This window comes from Rhipicephalus sanguineus, chromosome 7, assembly GCF_013339695.2.
Source record: "Rhipicephalus sanguineus isolate Rsan-2018 chromosome 7, BIME_Rsan_1.4, whole genome shotgun sequence".
NCBI classification, from domain to species: Eukaryota; Metazoa; Arthropoda; class Arachnida; order Ixodida; family Ixodidae; genus Rhipicephalus; species Rhipicephalus sanguineus.
The window spans coordinates 146,915,949-146,934,245 of NC_051182.1; the positions used below are offsets into that span (position 1 = coordinate 146,915,949).

Below are 18,297 nucleotides of genomic sequence, written 5' to 3' on the forward strand. Positions count from 1 at the left end.
ACTGGCCGGTGTGCTAATGACCGCTTGCGCGAGCACGCGAACAAGGTCTCTAAACAAGCAAAAGACAGTCAACTATCCATTCATTGCAATGAATGCGGCTGCCAGCCATCTTTTAAAGATACGAATTTCCTATCAAAGTACTATGACGAACGTGCGCGTCTCGTTTCTGAAGCGTATCACATTTGTAAAGGCGGCGAGGCATGTGTTAGCCTCCCCTCGATTTCACTGCTTCCGAAGGAGATAGCATTTCTGTCGAGTTAAAATTTTCTTGCCTTTGCGCAGGTTGACCGGTTTTTTCTGGTTTTTTGTTATGCTTTCGTTAGTCATGGTGATGTATAAATATGCGGACTGGTGGAATAAAAGCACATTTGGTTGATAGTCAGCGCCGTGTTTGTGCCCTTTCTTTGTCCCGTCTCGTAGCGCTGTTTTCTACGTGAAGTCATGCACCAACCAGCCCAAATCCGTACCCTACTGCAGCGCGAATCATATATGAGTTATAAATTTAATACATTGAAGGCTGGACTAAATATCAATCCGGGCATACTGTCTTCAATTCGCGCTCCGGAAGATTCAAGATAATAATAATCTTAACCAAAGCTCTCTCTCTCTCTCTTTTTTTTTTGGATATCGCCATGAGCACGCTGTCGGGCATGCAGCATCCTCACGCGAATTCCGAGGGGAGGGGAGAGGGAAACAGAGGGGGCAGCTTTCGAAGAATCCTTCCCACAATGAAACCACTCCTACACTCGAACGACTCAAAGATTCCAACCCCCCCCCCCCCCCCCGGCAAAAATCTGAAAGGTATTCTCCATTTTCTTCGGAGACAATAGCTTGAGCCACAGGCCGGAGATCGTGCCTGCCTGGTTTTCACTGAATGTACCGTCCCTCTACACTTTTCCTGGACTTGTACTAAGCTCTTTGAGTTGACCCTTTTTTAAGCGCTTTTCACTTTTTGTGAAGCTTCATCCCCTCACTAGGCGTCACGAGCAGCTGTGGATGGGTAAGGCCCTGGATGGGGGGAGCCGAAGATGTGAGGCGTGACAATGGACTAAAGGAATGTACTCACTTATTGTGTCCAAAGCTTCAGGAACAAGTGAGGAGGGGAGAGCCGGAGAAGTGGAGCTCGGCGCTCGACAGTGGACTACAGGAATGTACTTCATGTGTCCACCGGAACGATCGATCTATGTACATGTACATATTTTTATTTTGTTGTCCTTTATTCCTTTCTTTTTTTTCCTCGGAAAACGCGTGTTGTTCGTATGTCCAAATATGTGCACGTAGTCTGTTGGCGACTCTGTTCTTTTTTTTCCTCAATTTTATTTTTTTTTATTGTAGCTTTTTTTTACTTTTTTTCTCTCTCTCGGCTCGGAGGACGGCGATATAAAAAGCGCATCGAAGCCTGATAAATTTTGTCGTGATGAAGATCGGTTTCCGATTGAAACGTCGACAAATAAAGTTTTTTAGAGGCGTATACCTTTTCCTATTTATTTTACGGCAACCCAAGACAGACTGTTCATAATCTACGTATATATATATATATATATATATATATATATATATATATATATATATATATATATATATATATATATATATATATATATATATATATATATATATATTGAGGGAGAGAGAGGAGAGAAAACTTCATTAGCACTCAATTGTTCGTGTAGACCGAGAATTTGCTTAGCACTGTTTAATAACATTACACAAAAAGTACAGTTGCTGCACAGCACACGCTGCGACCACACATATGCATGTTACGCAGGTAATAGTATTACGAGCAATACTTCTTATACATTAATTAACCACACAACTTTATTCATGAATACAATCATGTTGATGGCGGCCGCCTTCCTAGTAGTACAGATTTGTATCAATCAACAAAATTTCGTAAATGTCTAAAAGCTGTTCACTAATAATTCCTTTAATAAAGGTAGCAATAACTGCACCTTCTATTTTTACTAAAAAGTACTACACTTGCATATATTCAGGTTTGCGTATTTTGCCGTGCTTGCTCCTAGTCGAAATAGTGTTTCTAGCGCGTGGTTATTATTATCATGATTAGTATTATATTGCATTACTATTATTGTTAACTTGTCAACCACAAGACTGTTTAAAAAATTAAGAATTTGTGGTATTAGAGGAGTTGCACATTGTTTATACGCATTGTATTTGTATTTGCAACATTTCTTGGAGGACCCTCCGGCACTTCCAAGTGAATACTCCGATGCAAACGGTGTAACCATAAATTTCCTTTAAAAAAAATGTGGGCAATTGTAACATTCTTTCTTTTGGCATTGGTAGTTAACTGTTTACGATCGGTTGAAGTTGCACACTGTAAACCACTTTGCACCCTTAAGGCGGTGTCGAGCAAGCAACGCACCCTTTTGCCTAACCAAAGTTTGCAAACATTAGGGTTTAAGGGTGTTTTCCTCCCCCAAATAGCCTTTAACAGGGGTGATGTTCCAACTAAAACACCCTTTAGGAAATAAGGGTGTTATGGGTTATCGAAACACCCATGGCCCATACCACATTGTGCCAGATGGTAATTGGGACTCGCTGATTAAAAAGTCGTTGGATCTTAGGCGAGTTTAGATTAAAAGATAGATCTTTTATTGCTACCTGCAAGGATAACACAAATTTACGTCTACTCTTAATGTTTAATGTTCATTTACACAGAACAGGAATATCCCCACCGGCACTGAACGGTGGCTTAGGATACTCTGGCTATATATACCAGATGGTCGGTGTAAGGCTGTGTAGCGCCATGCTGATATTAATGCACGTCCGGTTCGACACTATACTTCTTCGAGTATATGTGTTGACTTGTGGAAACACTAAAGGTCCAGCAAGATGTACCGGATTGGCTTCATATCAAGTAGAAAGCCAGATGAAGCAATTTTAAGAAGATTGCAAACTATTTTTTTATTTTTTTTTGTTCTTTGATCGGCATACATTTGTTTGTCACTATACTGTATGTATGTACATGGGCATTAAATAAAGAAAAAAAGCGCGAATGGCGCGAGCGCTCCGTCCATGCGGCTCTGTTGTGTATATGGTTTGGCGCGTTCGTGCACCTTCTATGCTGATGTCATCTGTAATTGCATGTTCCCAGACTAGTAGATTTTATTATTCCCGTTTTTTTCAGTGATAAGGGTGTTAGGACAGTGGCCACACCCTATGGTATGGGTGTTTTGATAGGTGAAAAGACCCTTTTCCTACACTCTAAAAAAAAAAATCGAGTATTTGGGGAGTATTTCTGCCACACAACAATAATCGTCATCCGCCTCGCGTACTTTCATCGCGTTATCACCGCGATCCCGGCACTTCCTGGTCACGAACGGCGCGCGTTATCAGTGTGACACAGCATTCTTGATAGGAAAGTGACGAGAGCCGGGTTTTCAAGAAAGGAAACGCGAGCAAGCCAGATGACGATTATTGTTGTGTGGCAGAAATACTCCCCAAATACTTGGTTTTTACTTAAGAGTGTAGGGTGTTAGTTATAGACACGACAAAACCCCCCTTAAGGGTGCAAACTGCCTTACTGTGCACCTGCTTGTAACGCGATGCAACAAATGGCGCGAAAATTATACATCGTGTAACGACCACTTATGCGCGACTATGTAAAAAATAAGAGAATAAACTATTTTTCATGAGGCGTATTGTTGGGCATTAGTTCTTCGGCATTCGTCAAAAATGTTTGGTGTGCCATAAGATGACCTGCTTGTGGCGCGACGTCACAAATCAGTGAAATCTCATGTTGTTGAAATGACATGTGCTAACTTAACAGCGCATTCATATGCTGAACAATAACAAAATATTTTGTCTCCTTCTGACAGTGTCTCCTTCTGAACGCAATTCAAGATGCGTATACCCGCCGATCGCATTGGAAGCGGGCGAGATGGATTCATATGCGTGTGATGAATGTTTTCAGTTGTTGTAAAACGACGTTGAGCTGTTTCTGCGCGTATACAACTCCTTAACCTCATAATTGCTGAAAAATTCAGCAGATCTCACGCCCTGTGGGAATCTGTTTCATGCGAAGCAATCAGCGAGTAGTTGTCTATGCTGCGTTTTTTTTTTGGCTTTGAGCCAAGCGTTACGAGGTGGATCGAAGTGTTTTTCTAAGCGTAGTAGTTGCGCGCACATCTTGACCTTACCAGGCACGTCGACTACACTGGTTTAAATGGTACTTATGGTCTGACATAACGTCAGCACTCACTTTAGAGCACAGACGTGAGTATTATCTAAACGAAGTGCGCTTTACGGTCTGATGATGTAAATATCATATGTAACTTTAGTGAGCGTATTCCTGCGGAGTAAGCAATGCTTGAATATATCTTGCTGAATCATAGGAATACAAATGTAATGTTTATATATTAGACTTCTATGAAAGCGGAGCCAACACTGGAACCGCAGTTGTCGTTAACCCGGCATGACGCCTGTATCATAGGAGTGCATACGTACTGTCTGTTGCTTTGTTATAAAATTAAATAGCCAGCACTGCAACCACAACTGACGCTGCACCGACATTACGCCTGCACAGGGTCTTTTTCCAAAGCAGTTTTAAGACGTGGGCGTGGCTCTGTGGTAGACTGCCACGCAGTGCTTGGGTTCGATTCCTGGTTGTATCCCGATTTTGATTCTTTGCATTCGTCAGGTTAGCGCTGCCAGTGTCGGTTTTTCTTGTCGCTCTCGCATTTAAATTACCAATTTCTGTTCTCGCCGTTCCTGGGTAGATATAAACTGTCATTTCCATGTGGCGCATACCCGTTCACCGCGGCCAGTGGTATACGGGTATGTGCCACACGTGTCTGGAGGAAAGGGTTTGACGACGTGCGCGACAAGATCTTGATGTTATTCATGTCATGACCTGACAGTAGTATTCGTAAAACCCTCTCACCCTCCTATACCCATTTTGGTCTACATAGGAAGTTAGATAGATAGATAGATAGATAGATAGATAGATAGATAGATAGATAGATAGATAGATAGATAGATAGATAGATAGATAGATAGATAGATAGATAGATAGATAGATAGATAGATAGATAGATAGATAGATAGATAGATAGATAGATAGATAGATAGATAGATAGATAGATAGATAGATAGATAGATAGATAGATAGGCGCCTTGGATTTGCTACGAAATGCTTCGCATTTAAAAAGAGGGTGCGATCGAGGGAAATAAGCGGCACTTAGCGTGCTTATTTGCCGCCCGTGTTTTGTTTGCGCTGTAAAAGTCAAGTCAAGATTAATCAAGACCAACTAGCGCGATTGTTAATTCAGACTCTTTAGTCCAGGAAACCGTGGACCTTGACCATCTCCCTGATCCGGTAGGCCAAGTTGCGGGCCAATCTTGAACGCTGGGTTTCCCAATGTACTCGAGTCCACTGCCATATTCGTCGTCTTGTTCCAAGCCGCCGCGATCGCTGCAAGCTGCCATATGATAAGCAAGGCTAAGCAGGTTCATCGGAGACTAAATCTGAAACCTTTATTATCGCTTCCAGTTCGGCCAAACTAAAACACTCGACACTTCTGCACACTCATCGACTCACAGCGGTGTGGACATACTGCGGCGGTGATGCTAATCCTTTTCAAAGAAAATGAATTTCCGGAAACAGGAAGAGGTTTGATCGCTCCATAAAATGTTTACTGATTTCCGCCCGTATTTGCGTCGTCGATCATTTAAGTTCCAGGCCAGACAGGGCAGCATGTAAGCATCACAGACTCGTATAGATCGCCTGAGCGGCTGTCGCACAAGGTGTCGAAGGCGCGAAAGTGTCGCACAAGCGGCCTACAGTGCGTGGTCGTGAGATGCGGGGGACAATCTTCACAGCAGAAGCGTTGGACAAATTTCATTATATAATTACGTGATTGCTGTGCTGAAGGACAACTTCGCCTCAATTGTTGCTTTGCCAGCGTGCAGCCGACAGTGACCACTATCGAAAGTGGGGGAGGGGGGGCTATGCCCCCCTACCTTTTCTCAGTGGGGGGGCTAGCGCCCCCCTTGTCCCCCCGGTAGATACGCATATGCTTCCTGTCATGACCGCCGTAGCAGTGTTGTACGGAACGGCGTTCCAAGGAACGACGTTCCAGGAACTAGTTCCTTTTTGGAGGAACGGAGGAACGCTACCGTTCTATTCAGGATCGGTGGAACTGTAACGGTAACTTGTTACGTTTACGTAGGAACGGCATAGGGAACGGCGTTCCTTCCGTAAAAGTTCCTCGGCATTGAGCAGGCGCCCGCACAGAGCACATCATGCAGAACAGGGTGAATGGGCGACCGCGTGAGACGCAAGAATCTACCGCTCGCCTGTCACTTGACTATGCTGCATCTTGGTTTTCAGTTTAAGGCGCCCGCCGGGGGCGCAATGAAGCTCGTGATGTCAAGAGCGACCACGCGCGAGGAACAGCTGATTTTTTTTTTTCTTTTTGTCTGAGCCAGTCTGACAGCAATCACGGGCCGTTCTTGAGTGTTGACACACCTTGGAGAACTTTTACTTGACATTCGAGAACTATCGAACTCCATCGTAAGGCTGCCGCCAGGAAAGGGCACGCAATTTTTTGACCTCGGCGAACACAAAAGTAGCTTTTGTGTGTGTGTGGGGGGGGGGGGGGGGGGGACTGCGTATTTGGGCGGTTCTGCTGCCCGTCCCCATGGCCTTGTCGGCATAGGAAAAAGTGGGGGAGCCGACTTACCATAGTCGAGGCGCCTACGCGTGGTTCCGCGGAGTTTTTGAACTGCGCGAATCATCGTCGCGAATCTGGTGTTTGACGCGCATGGGATAGGGAAGACAATCACAACGCCAGAAGCCGCAGAAAATGAGTGAAGTACCGATCTGGAACTTTCATTATAGGTCAGTTCGACAGCCGCCGCACCGATAACGTCTGTCATGCAATAAACGATACGCGTACGTCCAGTGCTACATTCTTGTTGCGCCCGCTGAGCCTGCCCTCACCCCTATGACCACGGTTGACTTGTCCCTATTTGTGTACGCACTGCAGTACCCTCAAGCACTTGATGGATCGGCTCTTCAACATTGCCAACGAAGTGCTGACGAGAAAACAGCTCCCTCAGTCGGATACCAACATCGAGATGCGAATCTTGCTGAGTGTGAACAAGGGACTTTACTAAGTCGCGAATATGTATCCTGGACATTATTTTGTACTTACGCTGTGGTATTGAATCCACACTCATTAAACGCCTATGTGCTGTTCCTCTCGACGTGGTTTCCTGTGAAAAAAATTCATTTATATTGGTGCATGTGGGGGAATTTCTGTTTGAATATCTGAAGCGCAGTATTATGACGGCGCATTTGAAGACTGACGTGGATAGTGCCCCATGTGTTGAACTTGTAATAGACGAGCACGAAAGTTGCAATTATACATGTCTGTAGTATGGCCGGTGGTCTCTAAAAATTCGTCTAGCAGCGTTTCTTTAGAGTCATTTTATCTACTTATAACCTGCTGCCGGCGATGTCAAATTCGTAAAATATATGTAGCTCGATGCTAGCTTTAAATTGCTCCCTATATTTTGCCTCGGGGTTATCATGAACTATATTTTGATTAAAAATTCAAATATAACGTAAAAGTAACGACACGTTCCAATTTTCGAAAAGTAACTGGAACGCGTTCCTTTCGCATCGAAGGAACTTCGAACGGGAACTCGTTCGTTACAGGAACGAGCCTTCGTTCCTGTTTTAGAGGAACGTGTACAACACTGCGCCGTAGTGCGAGCTCGGAGCAAACTCGGTGTGCCTGAGAAGCTCGGGCCATCTTGCATAGCACCGGATGACTGGGGCGTTTATATACGTACGCACAGGGGGCACAGGGGGGGGGGGGGGAGGCGAAATCTGCCCCATACATTGACCCCCTAGTAACCTAAGGGGGGGGGGGCGCTGCGATGAACCTTCGCCTCCCCCCCCTCCGATGGGGAACCCTGCGCACGCCCACGTACGTGCCTACAAACCGAAAAGTTTGGGTGGGATTTTGACACCTTCCACCCCCTTTGTGGCTACATCTGTCTTTCAGAACTGAGGAGGATGGTGCGCGTCATGTAAGTAGACGGGGAATACGAATATGGTCCCGTAATATCATATACGTAATATGAAATACGAACGATCGATTGTTTTGCCGGTTTTGCACATCGTAATATGAAATGATCATGGTCATGAAACGTTGAATGCACCGGCCCAAGCGTCTTCGTGGGTTCTAGTTCACCGTAGCACTGTTTGTTTATTTGATACGGATTAGAGTGTACTAGATAGGGGTACACACTAATACGGATACAAAACTGCAACGTTATCAGTCTAAGATGGCGGCGCTTGAGCGCGTCCGGCAAATTTATCACCAACGTTTACAGAACCTGCTCTATAAACGTTGGTTCCAACGTAAAGCATTGTTTATGCAACTATAAACGTTGATTTACGTTGCAACTGTAAAACAACGTTTATAGAAACAGGTTTTATAAACGTTGTTTCTCGACCTCGGTATGGCGACCTCGGGTTGGGAGAGTATTTCCGCAGCGCGTTAAAAAAGTGCGGCCCTCTGGCGGGGGTCTGGCCGTTGCCAGGCGAGCGAGACCGGCGAGACGGAGACGCGGTGGCTCCGGCCATCGTATCGCTCCCCTTCTGCGGTAGCGTTATGTTATTTCGGCAGAGTAAAAAGCTGGGCTTGGTGTTCCCTGACTACTGTGCGATGGAGTTAGGAGAGACTAGGATAGACGCACATCTTCATTATCTTTGTTTATTGCTAGCGTGCATGCTTGTTGTTGACATTCGACCGTCAGTTCGTGTTGCATATCGTGCTTTAATTGTGGTGTTAATTCTAATGCGGCCGGACTGCTCGCACTGAGCTTACAAGAGTGCCTCCTACCTCTAGGCCGCACACCTTGATTTAACAGCACTAACATTGTTTCATTTCGTTGTTGCTGCAAGTATAAATTCTGAGTGAACAAAGCAGTACAAAAGCGTGCACTGTCGGCGCAGAGCATTACGACGTTCGGCGACGAGTATGGCGAGTACGAACAAGGTTCTGTCTTCGGGAGAAGAAGCGGCGCGGCGGGAAATATGATGGGAATTCGCTAGAGCATATGGGCCCAACGATGACGGGCCGACCCGGAGTTTCGTGTGAGAGAGGCGTGTCGCCGCAACTGCACGACAAAACTCGTCGGGAAGAGAGACGTCGGCCGCCCAGCAACGAAGGGAATCCGATCCTGGCTTGCGAGTGGCCAAAGCAGGAGCTCACGGACCGTTTAGCGGCGTCATATTATCATCGCTGTATCGACAGCTAAAATAGTACTTAGTAAAAAACGCACCCCAAAGCCAAGGAAAAGGCACCAGCTCCGCAGTTTCATCAGTCTTCGCGACACCAAGTCAGTGAAGCTGTGCTAAATTTTACCCTTGAATGTTGCATTTGTGCGCTGTGACGTGCAGCTCATGCAGTTACTTCTTCATCGCAATGCCCACTGAATACGTTGTAATACCAAAGGAAACATGGCACTGCCGCAGAACCCAACGACGGTCGGAGTGCCGCCGCGGCCGCGTCTTCGTCGCCTAGGCAACCGCGACCACCGCGCGCGGAGGGCGCGGACTCGGGTTTGACAGGTTTTGTTTGACCACCAACCTTTCGCTATTTCCGTTCAGTTTCCCGCGCCGGCTGCCCGTGTACGAACATGTTGATTATCTGTGCTTACAGTGTAAACACTGTATCTGTGCTGATGAGTGACGCGCGCAGTGCTTCCCCTGCGTTGGTTCTTTCGCCAAAATGGGCGACGTATTTTGCCTCGTCATATTACAAAACGGCAACCGACGAAAGCTGAAGCTGGCGACGGGAACCTACGCCGAGTTCCTGGAGAAGCTGACGGCAGTCGTGGATGTCGATCTCGAAAACACGCTGGTAGATTCGCCTTGCGCCCTCTGCATGTTCCAACTGCTGTGCCTTATGGATAGTAGAGAGGTGACTAAGAGCTTAAAGCTAAACTAGAGTGTACTAGAACAGGGGAGTGCTCGGAACGGCCGCAGCGCCAATGTACAGAAAGTGAAGCCCGCTCGCTGTCAATGAGTTGCGCGCGGCTCCGCCAAAGTGGTGCAGGGGTAGAATGCCCGCTTCCCACTCAAGAGGCCCGGGTTCTAATCGCAGCTGTAGATAGAGGGTTTTTATTCTTAGTGTCACCTTTTTTAGCTGTATTGGTTTTCCTTTGTTTCTTAAAACTAGCTTCATTTGCCACCTGTTGCTACAAAAAGTAATGTAAAGTGTGAAATCTCGTTTCTAGTCTTGTATTCGCAAAATTCTTGAAGGCAATATTTTACGTTTTTGTTGAATCTGGGGCGGTGGCGCTGCCAATCACTACGCTTGCTGTCAGAGTTCTTCTATTTTACTTCATATTTTGCATTACTTTTTGAAGCAACACGTTGCAATGGAAGCTAGTTAAACAAAGGAAAACTAATACAGCTATAAAAGGTGACAATCAGAATAAAAACGCCCCACCTACAGCTGTGATTCAAACCCGGGCCTTTTGAGTTGGAAAGAAGCAATCTACCCCTGCACCACTTCGGCGAAGCCGCACGCAACTCTTAAACGGTGACAAATTGCAGCCTACCGATCACAGCGCCACAAGCGGATTGACCTTGTTTGGGCTTCACTTTTCGAAGCTTGTTCCGAGCAATCCCCTGTTCTAGTGCACTCCATCTAAACGCATGCTGCATATATGCAGCTGTATTGCCTTTCATACCAGCAGTATTTGCAAACTACTTCTGTACGTCATCCACACTCAAGTCGTCAACCAACTTGAAGACCATAACATTATTTTCAAGCATCGGCATGTTTTTCGCAGGCGCTACTCATGCGGCGCGCAACTTGCAGAATTTGTGAACAACATACACACACTAATAGATGGGTTTCAATTTCAGGTAACATTGTTAGATTTTTCAAGGGCATTTGATCGCGTTCCACACCGTAGGCTGTTACTGCGCACAACTGGTGCTGCCAGTGGTGCGCATTTTACTTCCCGATTCGGGCCTTCTAGCGATCCAAGCGCAGCAGGCTGAGGTGTCACGGAAGTAAGAATTGAAGTTACGGCTTTGATACCGTAAAGAAAAAAACACATGCCGCAGGAAACTTCAACCACGTTCTTTGAATTGCACATAAACATTCGTACATTTTACTGATGATGCCGAAGAAAAAAAAAACACTTCTTGAACAACGCACTGTGTGTGCGTATAATAAACAGGACTCCAAAATGAAAGATTACTCCAGGCAGCAAAACAACAGTTGGCAATTCAGTTCGAACATTGCTTGTCAGTGAGGTCACTATTATTAATGCAGTTGCATTCAGGGCATTGGCCCAGGAACCATGTGAAGGCCAAGGAAGTGCACCAAAAACAATGAAAAAAAAACAGCGATACTTAACTGCTTCACAAATTTGTTGCCTGCAAATTGAAACACTTCTGATGGTAGTGCATGTTTGAATGATATTTATGAAGTGTTTTCAGAGTCAGAAGGTACATGTATGGGTGCTTGCTGGCGTAGATGTACATAGTGAATTCACTTCTTTTGAAGTTTATAACAATGTTTCACATCGGTTGGCAAAAATAGTGGAACTCGCTCAGACTCACTCAAGAAACATACCATGCTTTCAGGGCTCATTCGGACTCAGACTCGCCAAAAATCTTCCTCTGCTGGGCTCACTCGGACTCAGACTCACTAAACTTTTTCTCAGCTGGACTTGCTCAGACTCGCGCTCACCATCATATTACTCAGTCGGACTCACGGCTCGGTCTGACGTGACTGAATGAGCCTGAGTGAGTCAACTCACGAGTGCGTTAGCATAAAATTAACTTTTACAATCATGGTTTCAGTGCTCTTTAGTGCCAATATCTCACATTATCAGTGCTCTACATGGTGCCTTTTGATCTCATACCTTCAAATACGAGTTATCATCGGCTGCAAACCAGTAAGGACATTTTTATAAAAGACGTGACTAACACAAGATATTTTTATCAAGAACTTCCTTTGAAAGAGTTTGCGGGGGAGGTCCAGGCACCCCCCCCCTCATTTCGCCTCTGATTAATAAATTTTGAGGGGGCGTATGAATGCTAGTGCATTGAAATATGTGTGAGTAGTCGTGACTATAAACTTGAGTCGATATCAGGCCAATCTTAATGCTGAAGATCCAAGTTAATGCTGGCCCAGTCCGAGTCTGAGTGAGTTTGCCAACCTATGCATAGTTCAGGTTTGCCACTACGAGAGAGTCTGTATTAATGCGATAGCGTTAAAGAGCTCATTTTTGCAGAAATTCAGGCGTCAGTGTCATTGGTTGTGAGCGAGAAATCAGTGTTTCCTGTGAGCAAAAAATTGAGAAAGATGCAAATAAAATAAATAGTAAAATCTTTCGTTCAAGTGAGAATCAAACCCAGGCCTTCTGCATGGCAAGCAGGGGTTCTACCACAGAGCCACATCATTGCTTGAAACTGCTTCGGGAAAAACACGATATGAATGTCATGTGGTGGGAGGAGTCTGCTTAACGCATGTAATATTGCGTGGCAAAAGCGTAGAATCGTGCCAGGTGTTGGAACGTGAATTGCTTAACGTGTGGGTGTTTTAAAGGCGGACCTATTACAAAGCGCTCAGACATAATTATCAGCAAAAGCATAAACAAAGTGAGCAGCTGCGTAGGTTCGTTTGTCGCCTTATGGACACCGAGTGGGCCCTTCGCTGATTTGCAAAAGGAAGACTTATGGTGTAGTGGGCACTGCGAAACTGTACTTGCTGTAGGCATTCTTGGATAGTTTGGAATGGCCAATGTTACGCGCACGGTCGTTCGTTTTCTTACGGCACGGTTAAGGCATGCACCGAGAACCGAAGCTAGGCTAGCAATTGAGAAGGCGATGCGCATGGGGCCCGGTTACGCTATCACGTTCTGCTCTTTAAGGCAGACTCGAGCATCCTCCAATTTTTTCTCATGTCTGATGTACCTTGACGAAAACCAGTTCAAGAAATTCTTAATTTGTTATGAAGCTGTAGCATTTAATTTGTTCTGAACTGCAAGTGTGAAACAAAACTACCCTTTGAGCAGCATGAGTTGGTGCGTGAAGGACTTAATTGCATAGCTTTCTTTCACCAATGAATAGTGCAGGTCTGGCAACAGTCGTGTGACAGAATTGTGAACCCTGTTTCCGGTCTGTGTGGGTTACAGGCTTTGCTTTAAAAACAGCTTAATCTATTGAGCTGTCCTTCCGTTACACGTCAGCAATCATGTTGCATGCTTGCTTTTCTTTACTTGAAAACTACATCCCAATTGCTTTCCCATCATGAATGTTGTGTCACACTGAGGGTGTTCATGCCCTTCATAGACTGGGCGTTTCAGGCACACATTGTTCAAGCAACGAAAGGCATGAAAGAGAATGACAATAACACGCCCTAGATGGTGCAACTGCTCTTTTAGCGTAGGGAGAAAAAAGATGGTACAAATGATTAAACAGCCCACTGATTAAAATGCATAACAATGCCTTTTGTGAATTGCTACATATCCCATGCATAGAACGTCTTTTTCTTTTTAAGAAACAAAATGCAATTCCCTGTCCCAAACAGATCCAGATATTTGACACTGACCTGGACGACTTTGTGGACCTCGTATCTGAAGACGAAATTCCAAACAAAGCAAAGCTACGTGTCGTCTCGAGGAGCACTTCAATTCTGTGCAATGCAGCAGTGGCTGCTAATGCGCAGAACGTTGCAGCCACTTCTCCACAAAATCAGTGAGTGTTGTTCTGTATGGGGTATTTTATCAAACATCTCGTTGAGTCACAGTGTCTCCATCATCGTCATCGTTCTCAGCCTATTTTCATGTCCACTCAAAGGACATGAAAATAGGCTCCGAATGATCTCCATATCTTGCGTAAGCTGATTCTCATTTACAGATGCAACTGACCTTTAGATATTTCACATCAGTAAAAATAAGATAAAATGTCCAACACAGCATTTGATGTAAGGGCCACCGTCTTATTTCTGACCAAAAACATTGTGATATGCTTTAGTTCACAGAATGAAATTCAAATAGCTGTATGTTTGCGGGACGCACTACCAAATTTGGCAAGAGGTTGGACGTGTTGCTCTGTATCACTGCTGTTAATCAATGTACTTTCCACCATCAGAATGCCCTCAGCTCAATTATGGCCACAACACCAATTTGTACAAAAATATTCTAGTCATTTTGTGTTCCAACACGTCATCATAAGAGATTAGTATGAGCAATTTATTGATAATTGTAACAGACCCTTTTCATAATTGTAAAGCTAGCCTTCCTGCGATGCAGTTAGCCGAACTAACGGCTGCTAGTCGCTTATTACAGTGGGTTCAAGCGCAGTGATGTGGAAAATAAAGACTAAGCCCTCTTGATATAAATACACATAATAGACAAGCCCCAGCACTTGCATCTAGGACCTCATCCCCACTTGAATCACAACAGGTGCCCCCATTAGTTGGGCAAATATGCAGCACAGGGTAGCGCACTTGTGGATTATGAAAGGGTCTATAATGAAGGCTGGCCTGATTAGGCTTAAATATTGGAGCTGCAGGATCAAAGTTTTTTTCCAGTACGCGTTTAGAATGTGTTTTCAGTGATGTGTACAAATTTGGAAAAATTGCGCAATAAATTAAGAAAAAAGAGGATAAATAAGTGCATCTTGTGGCACATGCTGCAGCATGTGGGTGTGAGCCACAGTTTACAAATACGCAGATTCTCAGAATAAGCGCAATAACATCAGCATGTCTTTCGCTGGAAGCATACTTTATAGAAAAAAATAAGGATCGGTGTGTTAGTGAGTCAGTGGTTTTATTTCAGAAGGAAATCTCTTTTCCTGGGGCTAGAATTTAAAGTGTTCCTAGCTTGTTTTTTCTGCTTTCTTTTTTCTGTTTTCTTTATTCTCTGTTGTTTTGTTAGGGTGTGGCTGGATCTTGCATCGCGTGTTGGACATGCACATCTTTGTTGATCATTGCTCTTGTGCAACATACTATAGATGTATATGATGATCGGTCACGCACAATAAACAGTGCAGTGAATGCTGTGTGTGGAGTGTGTTCTGAGTGGATGCATGTGTGACTGTGAGTGTGTTTTTTGAGTGAATGCCAAGTTGCGCTAAGTATCTTCATTATGACGAGTAACCAACTAGCCCAACAACAAGTTCTAATATGCTTACGTTAAGCTTTCAAGATTTGCAAATTTAAGCAAATACGAATTTAAATCTCTCTCGCACAACTCAATTCTTGGAATGTCTCAACTGCCTGTTCGTCACGCCTGGCACATGTGCAGCCTTTGAAAAATGGTGTTTCGGATATTTGCTCCTCCGGCAACTTACGTTATAAGCGGTCTATGCTGTAATAGATATGTAGTCCAACCAGCACTGCACGAGTGGGCACGTTTTCCTTGATTTAGGCAGGCTTACAGACACTGTAGAATATGCGCCAGTGAGGATAGAAGGATAGATGTTGGCTTTGTTTTCGAAATATGAAAACACCATGTTTGGTGCAGCTTTGGCACAGAAAAGCGAAAATGTAGCAGGATTTGTCTTTTGGAGCAGTTTGGCACAATTGGTGCAGCTATCACACCAGTGCTTGGGCTTCGTATCGTTCACAGAAAATTTGTATTCCGATTGCTGCTAACGTATTACATTCATACAATGGGATATAAGCCCATATTGATAGAACAAGTTAAAAGGAAATCGTGTCATTGAATGCCACTCATGTAGAACATGGATGCAAGGAGTTGTGAGAGAACAAGTTCTCTTGTCCATTTGGTTCTTGCTGTGTCCGTGTGTTTATGCTTGCCTTTCCAAGCAACCACGTGCTACTTCAATTGTGTTTGGTTGGTGCATGTGGACTAGGAATAAAAGTTGTGCTAAAATTGACATCACACAATCTGTCAATCAGGCTGGAAATCTCGGCATCAAAAGTTTTCTTCAGTATCCCTCTTAAAAAAGTTCAAAAGTTTAGTTGTATAAGGTGCACAGACATTGTTTGTCCATAGTCCAAGAGCATCTTTCAGCTCAAGGGCTCACTGTCTTTGATGGTTGTCGAGTTCTGTGCACGTGTCCTTTTTGTGGATCACTGATTTGCGTGCCTGTCATGTTATGCAGGATCGTGACGCAAATTGAAGACGCACCACATGCAGTTCTGTCGTACAAGCAAGTGAGTGGCAGTGACAAGATGCAAGTTGACGATGCTGCCATCAGCCACATGTCAATGCACGACAGCGATGACCATCTCAAGTTCGTGCTGCCTCCATCCTTTGGCATCTGGTGCGACACTTTTTTGCGGAGCAAACAGCCACTCACTGAGAAAGTCAAGATGCATATCATTTCTGTTCTCTTCAAGGCTTGCTACAGGATCACTGCGTGAGTGCGTTAGTCTTGCATCATTTTTCTGCAAGGTCCGAATTATCAGGTGTCTGAAAAAAATTGTCTTTTAACTGTAGCATAAGTATTTTTACGTTGCATGTAATATTCCTTGACTAGATTCAACTAGAGGGACTAATGAGGTTAATAGATCAAGTTGTGTTTGCTCAAAGGATTACATATTGCTATCGTGCATTGCACAGAGGTCTATAAATTCGTTTTGCAGACATCCAACACCGAGGCTGTACAACAAAGTACTTGACTCGCTGGTGGCGAAATACCCACACGTGATGGAAGGAAAGTACAACAGGGTAAGGGGATATCTTAATGCAGTAATATCAGACAGCACGACCTTACAACATCCTGGCACATTTAAAAATTGGAATTTTTCACCCATGTTACGAAATTTTGTGAAGTGATGAGAACACCACCAAATGGCCATTTATATGAAAGTTGTGTCTATATGAAACGCCAGTGTCTTGTTTGCTTGCATCTCACTGTCACAGCGCCGCTGGTTGATCGCCCTGAGGAGCTGGTTCAAAAATGAGCGTGAGAACCTCACAGTCGCTTCAGGTGCTGCGGTCGAAACGCAGGAAATGTGTGGACTCAACTTGTCGCAGGCCGATGCCGACGACGAGTCCACCTATGCTCATGCACAGCATGCGGTGAGTACACAAAGCTGTGAAGTTACCAGCAAAAGGTAACAGTGTTGCAGCCAGAGTTATGTGGAGCAGAAAAGTAACCCTGTTACAGTTACGTAAGCTTTTGCTGAACTGATTTCCCAAGTTTCAACAACGTGTTACAGTTTGCGCCGACTATGTAAATGGATTATTTCTTTTCTTACTGGAAGAACAGTAATTAAAGTGTTGCAAATGCAAACAGTGTATGTTATCTTGAGTTAGATTTGTGCCAGAGATATCCCGTTTCTGGGATCAGTTTACATATCTACGTGTGTAATCGTGTGTGCTCACCGCACTTTAGTGCAGAGGATTACCAGATCCACCACGACTTGGGCAAGGCTTCTGCTCTGAAGTGCCCTTTAGACCAGAAACCGCAGCGTCAGTTGCCGGCCAGTAAAGGCGGGCAGTGTTGGGCAAGGCAAACGCTACGTCAGGAGGCCCTTTCCAGGTGGGCGATTTGAAGTGCGCTAACGCTGTGCGGACCACTAAAGTGATTTTCTTTCAAAACAAGCATTTCCTTGACACGAAAGAAGCACTACGAGGTTTCTGGAACGCTATTTCAGCAACCAACGTCGACTTAATATTTGCCTTTAGTGTCCCTTTAAAACTCTGAAGAAGGTGCCAAGGACTCTGCAACACAGTTCCAATTAGCTCAACACTTCCACCCCACAGTTTCAGTTTGTACGTGCAATTCTAATTCCATCACATATACTATTCATGTCCATTAGAGCATACCCGTTGTCAACCTGCACGCGATTCTCCTTTCAGGACGCTGAAAAGGTTGAGAGGTTCGACGAAGAGCTTGCTGCTTCAGCGTTCGGCGCCTTAGTACATCGCCGGCATTTATTCGCATTTAGAAGAGAACTGTATTGGTTGCCACGAAACTTACGCTTGCTGTGAAGACCTTCTCTACCCTCAGTATCTCAACTTATCGACAGGCACAACAGACACAAGGTGTAAAGGTGATAAAAGAGTTTGAACAGACGCGCTCCAAAGAACAAATGCGAATAAAAAGCGCACAGTGTCCTCAAATTGCCTTAGGTGAAAAATCAGGTAGGCGAAAGTTAACTGACAATTTTTTATATATACAGCTGACTTCAGACAAGCATTTTGGTTTTTGTACAGGAAGCTTTTTTTTTTCTTAGAAAAATGAACCGTAAGCATGAAGCACATATGAGCAGCTTGTCCTGGGGTGTGTGGTTACTCACTAGTTGCTTT

The 18,297-nt window shown here is 44.6% G+C and overlaps 1 protein-coding gene across 1 annotated transcript; it reads left to right on the forward strand.

Annotated features, from left to right (window-relative positions):
* Positions 1 to 9,722: 9,722 nt before the first annotated feature.
* Positions 9,723 to 17,141, forward strand: LOC119400207 (uncharacterized). The gene is made up of 5 exons (XM_049417621.1): positions 9,723 to 9,905; positions 13,599 to 13,765; positions 16,142 to 16,399; positions 16,626 to 16,710; positions 16,906 to 17,141. Exons 1-5 carry the CDS (start codon positions 9,774 to 9,776, stop codon positions 17,101 to 17,103), a joined length of 840 nt encoding a protein of 279 aa, XP_049273578.1. The 5' UTR covers positions 9,723 to 9,773; the 3' UTR covers positions 17,104 to 17,141.
* The last annotated feature ends 1,156 nt before the right edge of the window (positions 17,142 to 18,297 follow it).